The sequence below is a fragment of the Oncorhynchus nerka genome, linkage group LG24 (assembly GCF_034236695.1).
Source record: "Oncorhynchus nerka isolate Pitt River linkage group LG24, Oner_Uvic_2.0, whole genome shotgun sequence".
Classification (NCBI taxonomy): Eukaryota; Metazoa; Chordata; class Actinopteri; order Salmoniformes; family Salmonidae; genus Oncorhynchus; species Oncorhynchus nerka.
In genome coordinates this window covers 40,743,280-40,755,984 of record NC_088419.1, presented here as the reverse complement: position 1 = coordinate 40,755,984, position 12,705 = coordinate 40,743,280, and the positions used below count along the sequence as shown (strand labels likewise).

Below are 12,705 nucleotides of genomic sequence, written 5' to 3'. Positions count from 1 at the left end.
TGTCTCAGGATGGTAAGTTGGTGGTTGAAGATATCCCTCTAGTGGCGTGGGGGCTGTGCTTTGGCAAAGTGGGTGGGGTTATATCCTTCCTGTTTGGCCCTGTCCGGGGGTGTCCTCGGATGGGGCCACAGTGTCTCCTGACCCCTCCTGTCTCAGCCTCCAGTATTTATGCTGCAGTAGTTTGTGTCGGGGGGCTAGGGTCAGTTTGTTATATCTGGAGTACTTCTCCTGCCCTATTCGGTGTCCTGTGTGAATTTAAGTGTGCTCTCTCTAATTCGCTCTTTCTCTCTTTCTTTCTCTCGGAGGACCTGAGCCCTAGGACCATGCCCCAGGACTACCTGACATGATGACTCCTTGCTGTCCCGTCCACCTGGCCGTGCTGCTGCTCCAGTTTCAACTGTCCTGCCTTATTATTGGACCATGCTGGTCACTTATGAACATTTGAACATCTTGGCCATGTTCTGTTATAATCTCAACCCGGCACAGCCAGAAGAGGACTGGCCACCCCACATAGCCTGGATCCTCTCTAGGTTTCTTCCTAGGTTTTGGCCTTTCTAGGGAGTTTTTCCTAGCCACCGTGCTTCTACACCTGCATTGCTTGCTGTTTGGGGTTTTAGGCTGGGTTTCTGTACAGCACTTTGAGATATCAGCTGATGTACGAAGGGCTATATAAATCAATTTGATTTGACTAATAACAATATTGACTTCACCAAAAAAGTAGGACATCCCACATTCACCCCAACATGGGGCTAATGTCCCATGTACAACTACTCAAACAGCAGCCAAACCTTCAATACATGCATGCAGTTAATTCATTTAACGTTTCGCTCAATGACTAGAGATGTTCTGAAAAAAGACTGTCCTGTAGGTGTAAATTATTGTCTGATTTGTTGTCTATTCACAAGTAGGCAGGCAGGCAGGCAAATGAGTACTAAAGCTGAGACAGGGTTAACTCACACAAACAACTGTCCAGGGTCCTTTGGATTTGTGAACAGGCACATGTGGCGGTCTCAATGGGATTTCTGGACCGGAGTGCAGCCTTTAATGACAGTTAATGACACATCTGTTGACGTGACGTGTTGAGTATGATTCCCTTGTTCCTCTGGTTGGAACTGGGCTGAAATGCATCATCATTGGAATGAAGGGAGAGGAAACGAGGTAGACAACTACTGTACATTTTTACATTTTAGTCATTTAGCAGACACTTTTATCCAGAGCGATTTACAATAGTGAGCGCATACATTTTCATACTGGTCCCCCGCGGGAATCTAACCCACAACCGTGGCGTTGCAACCGCCATGCTCTACCAACTGAGCCACAATGTATCGAGATGCACCAATGGAGGCAGTGTGGAAATGCAGCCTTAGTCTCAGCTCCACTAGGCCTTGTCAGACCTCATTGTCCTCTTCCCACCGACAGAGCGGGTCACAGGCTGTGTTCCAAGCCGACCCATAGCCTGTGGTGTTTTACTCGGGCTTCCTTTAGTCATTGCTGCAGAGCTATTAACCCCAGCTTGGGTTGTCCTGGCCGGGCTATCTACTCGTGGTGTTTTGGCTGCGCTGCCATCAGTCTTCACCGCAGGGCTTAACCAGCCCGAGTTCCAGGGGCCAGGTAGGGCTATCTCCAGGTTTCCGTACTTTAGGAGGACTACCCCAAGTGGCAGGGCCACCATCCCCAGTGTTAGTCACAAGAATACCCCCAGGTCGAGACACTGGGGTACGGGTACTACCCGTGGCTTGTGTAACGTTGGCCAGCTACCCCCCAGTCGTTGCCACAGGGGTAGTAGTGATATGTTCAGTTGGTGGGGATTAAATGTCCAAGCGTGGCAGTCGTGTTCTCTTCACAGTTGGAGCCTCCAAGCCATCTGCCAAGCCTCCCCCTCCCTTCTGTGTCAGCAAGCAATCATTTTCCTTTGATGTCACCAAGCCGTCTTTTGCTTTGAGTGATCAAGCTATAATTTTCCTTTGGTGGGCCCGAGCTATCCTCTTTTTGTGGGACCAAGTTGTTAGTTTCTTTCTGAGACGTTGTGCTACACTTTTTTTCTGTGTGACAGCTACCATTGTCCTTCAGTGTCACAGAGCTCTTCTTTCCATTGTGTTGGACCAGGTTATCCTTGCGCTTTGGTGTGACCATACCATCCTTTCCCTTCCGACCCACTACTATGCCCTCGTGTTCAGAGAGAGCCTTCACCAGTACGGCTGCCTCTCCCTTGGTCAGAGACAGGTCCCAGCCTCCTGGATCACGCTCACCCACCGCCAGCGGTTTCTCCAATGGCCTCCAGATGGCACTGTTTAGGGAGGCGCTGTCCACAAGGGGATACTTCATAGCAGAAAGCCTATTGATCAAGTTTTTATTGATAAGGGACTTCTCTGTAGGAGTTGATATGTCGTCCTTCTCTGTGGAAGTCTCTTTTCCCATGGATCCATTACAGACAGGGGCCTGTGGTTCCTCCTTACCTATCTCTGGCCTCTCCTCTGCTGGTCTGTCTGAGGACTGTTCAGCCTCCCCAGACACTCTACCCTGGTCCTTCTTCTCAGGGTCAGTGGCAGACGCAGAGCACTGTGGGCTAGGGGTCAGCGAGAGGGGCGGATAATCCAGTGTGTACACTCCTTTTCCTCAGCGCTCTCCTTCTCCACAGCCTCCTTGGCTGCTGAGGTGGTGTTGGAGAGGGAGGTGGCTGTTGATGGTCTCTTCATAACCGTCACTGTGCAGACTGCTCCGCCTGCTGTGGATAAAGGAAATACACCACAGTTAGAATGACAGACTTACAACAACCTATTCTAGTCAGTTTTACCCATATAGTCTGCCAATGGACTTTAAAAACACAGTTATCATGCTCTTCCAATTCAGCGTGGTTTGTACTTCATTTTTTAGATATAGAACTTACATAACATTCTAGACAAGAGTGAGAGACCAAATGTGGGTATCCTGTTCCTGTATGCGCTAACCTGGTGTGGAAGCAGGAAGTATGATCTTGCCGCTTTCGGTGCGTAGAACAGCAGCCACTGGTTTCACAGAGCCCCTAGCTGCCCCTGCCTGACCCAGAGAGCTAGCCCGAGACAACTGGGACACACAGAGAGAAACACATGAATAAATAAGAGCTACAGTGGGGCAAACAATTATTTAGTCAGCCACCAATTGTGCAAGTTCTCCCACTTAAAAATATGAGAGGCCTGTAATTTTCATCACAGGTACACTTCAACTATGACAGACAAAATGAGAGAAAAAAAATCCAGAAAATCAAATTGTAGGAGTTTTTATGAATTTATTTGCAAATTATGGTGGAAAATAAGTATTTGGTCAATAAAGTGTTCTGATGGTATAACATTTTAAAAGCATATTGCGGGTAAAAACACAGCTTTCCTGTTATCACAGTCGAAGACAGGAGGTTATCAGCTTTCTGTAGATATGATTTGTATTTCTCAGCTCTCAATTATTTTCAGCTCAACAGCAATTATTTTTGTAACCGAGATATCTGATATGGATTTGCGATACGGAGCATGTTAAATGTGCATTGACCACTGGGATTGCATAGGCTTCATGGAAACTGTATGCAGTCACTAACTAAGGTCGCTCTGGATAAGAGCGTCTGCTAAATGACTCAAATATAAATGTAAAACTGGGCGGTAGGCTAGAACTGCAACCTTTCTATTAGATGAGTACTGGGCGGTAGGCTAGAACTGCAACCTTTCTGTTAGATGAGTACACAGCTACCAGCAGTGGGTATTATATTAAGAGATAGCCATTTAGCTCATGTGTTTTGAGATTTCCACTCAAATAAATTAGCCTATGACATTAGTGCACATTAAGATGCAGGAAGATTAATCTCTATTAAACAAACAAACATACATACATACATACATACATACATACATACAGGAGACATATTTTTACAGTAAGAATATAACAATAGCCTAAATGTCAACCCAAAACGCATGACAATCACTGGATTAGGTTGGACATTAAAATATGTTGAATCACAACATGGAAAAGATGATGAAAAAAAGTATTTCTTCAGTAGTCCATTACACTTTTTCATAAAGCACTGAATGACTAACTAACTTTGATTCTCTCTATTGCTTGCAAAGCTGTCATCAAGGCAAAGGGTGGCTTTGCTTGAAGAATCTCAAATATAAAATATATTTGGATTTGTCTAACACTTTCTTGATTTAATACATGATTCCATGTGTTATTTCATAGTTTTGATGTCTTCACTATTATTCTATTCTAGAAAATAGTTTTTTTTTTTTTTTTTTTTTTTAAATAAAGAAAAACCCTATAATGAGTAGGTGTGTCCAAACTTTTGACTGGTAATGTAGCTTTATCTGAATGTTGGCTAATACATTGATCCATCTTAGTGCCCTTCCTGCTGTTGTCAGACATATAGGAAACGGGTTGTTGTTACCTGTCAGGGTGTTGGGACTAGGGGTGAAGGCGGTGGATGAGAGCTGGCAGGTGGAGGAGATATGGATAGAGGTAGAGGGCACATTTGCTCTGCTCTGGGCAGCCAGAGCTCTCTTCTTCTCCCAGATCTCCTTCAGCTTGGCCTTGATCAGCTCCTCTGGCTTCCCTGCGATGGAAGGAGATCTGGGTTTATAACAACATTTCTTGGTTCTTAGGATGGAATGCCGCTAGTGTCTTAGTTCTGTTTTCGGGCTTTTCTTAACCATTGTGAGTTCTCACACACACACACACCACTGTTTTTGGTGTGTGTTTTTGCTTTAAAAACCATCTTTGAAAATAAGGAGTCCGAAACAACATAATATTCAAGTAGATCACGTGAGCGAGTGAGTGAGTCATTTCAGTCAGACATACCAGAAATGTAATGTAATCTCCTTGACATAGACAGACTGGATCTCAGTCAGCATCCTTTTTTCTTCTCCTCCAGAGACTCAGAGTCCACTGACGGGGTACGAATCTCCTTCAGAGCCTGATGGAAAGACAGAGTTTAAATATCTTTTGTATGCGATAATTATCAAGCCTGCAAACCAATTAGAAAATCAGAGGTGTTAGTAATTAAATACTGAAGAGTCGAGACCAAATCACGGGCGCTGGACAGAGTGGATTTCAGTTGTAACAAAAGGCAGTTTTAATGAGTTAAAGGATATCTTGTCCCGCAGTTTTACGTGCACGGATCTAGTTCATATAACCTGATAAGGAGTCAGGTGAAAAAGAGAACTTATACAAAGGTTACATTCATTTTTATACATAGAATAAAGTAGGTAGAGTCTTGTCGTGACGCCTTCTGAATGGTCCCGTAGGGTTGGAGGCGGACCCGCTCTAGTCAGAGTAGAAGCCCCCATTGGTGCACAGCAGTCTTCTGTTCTGGGCACCCGACCAGTAGCAGGGGGGAAGTGTGTTTATTCTAGGAGATGTTTGTGTCAGGGGTTCCTGAGACAGGAGAGCAGAGGGGGTCGTGAAACAACAGAGCTGAGGGGGTAGTTTTATTGCAGGGAGAGTGACCTGGTTCCTGTTTTAGCAGGGGTACGTGAAATGACTTGAGTCAGGCGGTTTGGCTTGGCGCTGTATAATATATGAACTATGTATATGAATGTTTACATATATTTATATAACAGAGGTCACAATTCAACCAAGACAAAAGTATGTGTCTACCACAGTACAGGATACGATAAAATGAACCAAAACAAATGACCAGTTACACAGCCACATAACAGACTGGCCCTTACTTGTGAAAGGAGGTGAAGCTTGGCGACCTTGGGGTCCAGTTCTTCCATGAACAGCACCTGTTTGAGTCTGGTGAAGAGTTTCTGGTGCTCGCCGCGACGCAACCTCTTCGCCAGGGTACGGTTCTTACGAGCCCTTCCCTCGCCAGACCCCTCCCTCTCTCTCTTTTCCCTCTGACGCTGCACGGCACAGGGGCCAAAGGTTAAGCGCCATTGAGCATTCTATTGGGTATTCCGAGACCTCTAAAGCATTTTATTTTTGCCATTCATGACAGCTATGAATCTACAAAACAAGATGGCTCTGCGGTTATAATGAACAGATGGGAGAAGCCTTACCGTTTCCTTTGGTGCCGTTTCACCATCCTGACTGTTTTGTCTGTGGAGACAGTCTCACGCAAATCATACTGCTAAATGTAAATAGCCAAACACACACGCACCTATACAAACACACTCTAGTCTTACTGTGTGTGTGTTTGACAGTGGCCCTCATCTGAGTTATGGTGATGCCCTGTCTCCTCTCCTCCGCCGTCTCAATGTCAACCGCTTCTTCCTGGGGTGAGGGAGAACACAACACACTCTGGCTTTACAAAACACTACACCAGAACTCATTCAAGTGCAACAGCAGCAAACAAGTTTTCAAAATAAACAATAGAATAAAAAAATGACTTCAATCAAACCATAAAAAAAATTAGGCTCTCTTACCTCGGCATATTCATCACTGTCGGAATCCGAGTCATCCGACGAGTCGCCCGGATCCGAGTCCTCAACATTAAAATCAGGATGTCCATTCTCATGCATTCTCAGTCATAAACTGACTTAACTTTGTGTCTTTCTGACATGATTCTGGGCTCCATGGTCGCTCCCCCTCCCCCCCACCTCACAGGTCAGCTCATTGGGCTCTGTGGGACTAGAGTAGTTTACTTTGGCTGATCTAAGGTCAGATTTAAGGCCCTTTGACTGAGTCAGACTGTCTCTTCTGGGCTAGCGCTAATCTGGAGTCAGGTGTATTGGTATTTAACTCTGGAGTGTAGGAGAGCTTTTCAGATTGCACAGTCTCTGTTTTATTTTCTATCAAGGCTAGAGGTGAGGGAGAAGAGGTTCCTTTCTGGTTCTTCTGGGCCTTTCCACCTGCAGGTCCAGAGGAAGATTGGGTCTCCAGATGAGGCCCTCCTTGCTGCGAAGTTCTGGCTGCTACCGCTTCACCCACGGCTGTGGTTCTGATTAGTTTGGGTTGCCGGGGAGAACCACCAGTACCTCCAGGTTTAGGGAGCTGGATGAGGGTGAAGCCCCGAGGCAGGGCCACTCCAGCTGGGCCTTCCCTGGTGCCCTGGCCTGGGCCCCATGTACCCTGGTCCCCGGCAATAGATGAACAGATCCTGAAGGAGTAGGTCCCAATCTGGCCCAGGTAGCTGGGGGTCTTCAGGGAGGAGGAGCTGGTCAGAGAGATGCGGGAAGATGAGGTCTGGGATGGTCTGGGATGATTCAGAGGTACCGGTTTCATCATCTGTCCGTTGGTCTGATGATACGTTTTACAGCCCTGGGAGGAAGCGACTGTCTGTAGTAGCATCTTCTTCCCTGCAGGGAGCACCACACCAGGACGAGAGCCTGGGGAGGTCCCTGGGGCAGGAGAGGCCATGGGGATCAGCAGCAGGTGAGAGCCGGCTGGGTCTTTAGGGTCTGTGGTGGTTTGACTATTGGAGGTTTTTCCTTTAGATTTGGTGACACCTAGGGACCATGGTGGTTTGTAGGGAGGAAGCTTGTTCTTCCCTGGAGAAGAACAATGACAGTGTGAGAAAGATAACTTTGAGAGAATACATACAGAAATTTGAACAATCAGGCTTCGGTTACTCAACTGTCTAATTACATCATATTTAACACAATAAAACATTTACAAGTGTTGAAGTAAGGTTAAAGGTTAAAACTTCTACCTCAAGCCTCTATTCCCTCTTACCTGCTGGTGTCTGGAATACTTTCTGGGCCATAGACATAGATGTAACACTACTACTGCCTAAAGGAGTAACAGCAGTGCCTGCTGTCTTTAAGCGCCCAGCACCCACAGGTGTTTTCTTCAACCTGGGTGAGCAGGAGAGAGGCTTTTGAGGGGCCTTCGCTACAGAGCGCAACCTTCCGGTGACGAACGCGGCCAGTCGATTGGTCGGGTGCAGAGCTCCCATCTGCCCCAGCGGCAGCCGGGCCTAGGAGTATGATTTACCGTTCACCTGGGGCAGAAGAAAGAAAGATAAACATAAAGAAAATGTGGAGGATTGAGCTTTTCACAAAACGTAGCCAAAATGTTTAAATTACAATTTGGAGGTCCTCAATGACAATAAAACCACTGCAAACTACTCTTTATGCTAGGTCATTATTATTATTGTTTTTTATGTCTAGCTACAAGACTAAAATCAATGTAAAGTGAACATAATTAGCCCACCTGGCTGGTTGTTTCTTCCTGGCTCTCAGTCTGCCTGCTGGCACCACTCCAGTCAGAAAGCGAGTCACGCCGACTTGCATCTCCGTCTCTGGCTTAGGGATGCCCTCTTCCTCCTCATCTTCATCACGGTCATCTGTGACTTCACTATCGGATACGTCAATATCATCGGTATTGTCGTCTTTAGCCTTACTGGATGCATACCTTGAAGTAAGGAAGTGGATGATGGTAAATCAAACACTCATGAGCATTGAATCGTCACTGATTGAGATTCTATGCAGTGATGGAATTATGCATAAAAAATAAACTGAAACATGGAGGAATTCTGAACATTATCTGTATGGCAGCATGAGTTGGTCCAAGTAACTGCTTCTTTAAGACAGAAACAGAAACTTCATGTTTCTAAAACACTTCATTCGAATGGATATTATCCACCTACCTTCAATATGATGATGTAGCCCTCGGCCTTGCATGTCTGTGTGTTGGAGACGAGGTGGACGTGGTAGCGGCCGATGTTGAAGGGTTCGGACAGACGGTTCTGGGTCATGCGTCGACACAGAACGCCCAGGACCAGTTTCCGATGCTGTTCCCAGTTACACTGACTGGATCTCCAGCTCTATGGTGGGCTCAGGAGAACCTTTAGACTTCTTGGCCTGGGTGGGAGGACTCTTCCTTGGTACAACTACAGGGGAAAGGTCAGAGGTCACAGGTTGAGTGTTAAGAGTCAACGCGAATGTAACATTGTATGCTAGCACACCTGGCAGAAAGGGTTTCGGGCAGTGTGAATTATACTGTGCCTCTCGGGGAGCCTCTATTGGGTGCACGTGCTCAAAAAGTAGGCTACCTGCAGCGGCGCACGTTAGTCCAATCCAAAATAATTCCAGCATCCAGTGCACTGTGCATGCGCCATTTGATGAATGTAAAGAACTCAAGCGTAATATCATTCAGCAATTGTCATTAGGCCCAGGGCTCCAGACTGTGAACATTTAGTCACATTCTGTGACCCTTAGGACTTGGTTGCGCAAGTTTAATGTTTCATTGGTCGCATCAGTGCGAGCAGCACATTCCACATGGTCACCTCACTCAAAAACGTCCTATTTTTTGTTGTTGTTGATGGGTCAAACAGTAATGAATGAAAGTGTCTGCCCACCCCTGTACCAGAAGGCTTGCTCAGTTCTCAATTTTACTACCAAGATACATTTGAAGTTCACATACACTTAGGTTGGAGTCATTAAAACTCGTTTTCAACCACTCCACAAATTTCTTGTTAACAAACTATAGTTTTGGCAAGTCGGTTAGGACCTCTATTTTGTGCATGACACAAGTAATTCTTCCAACAATTGTTTAGACAGATTATTTCACTTATAATTAACTGCATCACAATTCCAGTGGGTCAGAAGTTTACATACATGAAGCTGACTGTGCCTTTAAACAGCTTGGAAAATTCCAGAAAATGATGGCATGGCTGTAGAAACTTCTGATGGGCTAATTGACATCATTTGAGGCAATTGGAGGTTTACCTATGGATGTATTTCAAGGCCTATCTTTAAACTCAGTGCCTCTTTGCTTGACATCATGGGAAAATCAAAAGAAATCAGCCAAGACTTCAGAAAAAAAGACCTCCACAAGTCTGGTTCATCATTGGATGTTCATCTGTACAAATAAAAGTACGCAAGTATAAACACCATGGGACCACGCAGCCTTCATACGGCTCAGGAAGGAGACGCATTCTGTCTCCTAGATATGAACGTACTTTGGTGCGAAAAGTGCAAATCAATCCCAGAAGAACAGCAAAGGACCTTGTGAAGATGCTGGAGGTAAACAGGTACAAAAGTATCTATATCCACAGTAAAACGAGTCCTATATCGACATAACCTGAAAGGACACTCAGCAAGGAAGAAGGCACTGTTCCAAAACCGCCATAAAAAAAGTTAGACTATGGTCTTAGTCTTGACGCGGTCTCAGAACCCTTGTCCCCGTCCCCCCCTGGTCTTGGTCTTGACTGGGACTCGATTTGCGCTGGTCTTGGATCGGTCTCGAACAAAACACTGACGCTTCCCCAAAAATGTGAACAATACATTTAAAAATGTCATGAAAACAATGTTTTATGCTTAGTTATAGTGAAGCACATCAATTCTGGTCTTCATTTTGACAGGTCGTCGCAAAAGTGATATTTGGGTCTTTTAGTAGCAAATCTAGCTCTTTTTGCCCCTAGTCGTTCAACTCTACCATTGAAATCGTGATGTAGAGGCACCTTTAGAAGATGTCTCCACGTCATCTCAAGGGAGGGCTTCCGTATGAAATACACTCCCTTCCAGATGCGCTGGGTGGTACCACCTCAATGCTTACTTTAAAAGCAGGTGACAGCGCGCCTTACTTGGCAATGATCTTGGTAAGTGGAGTGTGCCAAAAATATTTTGCATGATGCATCCTTGACTAGACTACTGACGTTACACCAAACTCAAAAGGCAGTAAGGGCACAGTTCCACGTGACCAAATTCAACGTGTCACTGGTTATTTCATACCCATCTGTGCTTTTACGAAGACAAAAAAACATGTAGGTGCTGGCATGAAGGATCGGGAGACATTAAGCGTTCATGCGTCTAGGGTTTTTTATTCAGCCCAAATTACGGCGTGCGGTGTAAAGGCACGGGGACGTAGACCAAACAAACACGCAACAAAAACAAAGGGCTGAAACCCAAACAAAAGAGTGAAGTGTACCTTGAATAAATAACGCACGTGCACGATGATTAACACACGGGCCGAGACCCGGAATCATCTGCGCAATCCACAAGGGCTCGAAAGCCCAAAACACACAGCACAGGTACTCACGCGCACCAACGGACATAGTAACAATAATCGACACCCCCATGGTAAACAATGGGCATATATATATAAATACAATCAGTGGGAATAGGGGCCAGGTGTGCGCAATGAAAGTTCCAGAGGGATCCGTGACAGTAGGCTATGAGAATTATACGGGTTATATTCGTAACTACATCCATCGTAACAAGACATAGATGAATATAGATGAGTACAGTTCCCGCTCAGCCCAGTCAAAACTGTTCGCTGCTCTGGCCCCCCAATGGTGGAACAAACTCCCTCACGACGCCAGGACAGCGGAGTCAATCACCACCTTCCGGAGACACCTGAAACCCCACCTCTTTAAGGAATAAAGTAATCCTTCTCACCCCCCCCCCCCCCTTAAAAGATTTAGATGCACTATTGTAAAGTGGCTGCTCCACTGGATGTCATAAGGTGAATGCACCAATTTGTAAGTCGCTCTGGATAAGAGCGTCTGCTAAATGACTTAAATGTAAATGTAAATGTAAATATGGTGGTCATGTCAACATGTTATATTTGTTTTCCCAACCACTAAAACAGTTGGGAAACATAGTTCAGTAGCTGCCAATTCTAATCCCATATGGGGCAGATGTATTTTTTCTCTCCAAATCCTTTCTTTACAATATTCATCCTAATTCTGAAAAGTGAAAGCATACCCGTGAGAGTGGTCACCCTGGTAGTAGTTGACGGTTTTTATACAGTACTGTAGAGCAATCTGAGTTAATTTGTCCATTGGAGAAATAGCTACTAAGTAAATCCTGCAATGCGGGATGGATTGAATTGAGCCCCTAATCTTCATTTTCAAGGTGATGATTGCACTTTTCTTCCCAACACAATACCGAAATAAATGTGAGTCCACATTTTTTTAAAAAATTCTGCGCCCCATGGGGGATTGCAATTTACACCGCAAGCGGCAATAGATGTCAGGAACTGCGCGCCTTCCCATTGAGCTAACTGTCCAGAGCCGTATTTGTTTCGCGATGCACATCATTTTATTATCAGTGGACTTCTGGTAAGTATGCTTTAATGATAACCTTTTGGCATTAGGTACAACTACGTTTACCCCCCCCTCCAAAAAAAAAAACGAATAATTATGATCAATTTCCCCTACTCACAACTTTTCACCTGAAATTATTTATATTCTTTACTTGAAGGGGTTGGGCAAAGGCTAAAATTGGGGTTGAGAGTTACCCTTTAACCATTTTCCTTCAATTCGCAATCTGGCCGAAAAGAGAATGACATGTTAAATTATTTTTGGCCAGACATCATCAGATACATTGGCTACACATACTGAGGGACTCTGTTTTGCGCACACAGATGCTTTCTCCGATGAGATTGGTGTGTCTTGATGTTGGTGCGCATCTCAAAGTTGTACTTTTGTTGCCTTTAAAATGAGCTCATGTCTTATTCAGGGGAGCTTAGCTCTCCCTGGCTCCCCCGTTATTCACACTCTGGTTTCAGGTACCCGCTTACCTGTTTTAGTTGGAGGTGAGAGGATGGCAGCAGTCTTTAGCTGCAAAGACAGGAAAATCAATAAGTTATACGTTAAAAGAGAGGGGCTAACTCTTATAAATGACCAGAATAGTTATCTTCCAAATACTTGTTTCGATATCTCACGATGGGATTCGCTCTGAATCACTAAGTCTCGGAAGAACCAATGACAAGCCGTCTGTTGGAGACAAACGGGTTGAGTGGTGAACGAGGTCACCTCCTTATAAAGGAGCCACTTGCCCTGCCCACCTCTGGTCA

General features: G+C 45.2%; 1 protein-coding gene across 1 annotated transcript; it reads right to left on the bottom strand.

Annotated features, from left to right (window-relative positions):
- On the bottom strand, positions 1–7,901 carry LOC115107350 (uncharacterized). The gene is made up of 7 exons (XM_029630747.2): positions 7,636–7,901; positions 6,387–7,451; positions 5,688–6,234; positions 4,816–5,391; positions 4,406–4,570; positions 2,949–3,063; positions 1–2,725 (listed from the first exon to the last, which is right to left on the bottom strand). The coding sequence occupies exons 1-2, from the start codon at positions 7,856–7,858 to the stop codon at positions 6,628–6,630; spliced, it is 1,047 nt and encodes a 348-aa protein (XP_029486607.1). The 5' UTR covers positions 7,859–7,901; the 3' UTR covers positions 1–2,725; positions 2,949–3,063; positions 4,406–4,570; positions 4,816–5,391; positions 5,688–6,234; positions 6,387–6,627.
- Between the last annotated feature and the right edge of the window lie 4,804 nt (positions 7,902–12,705).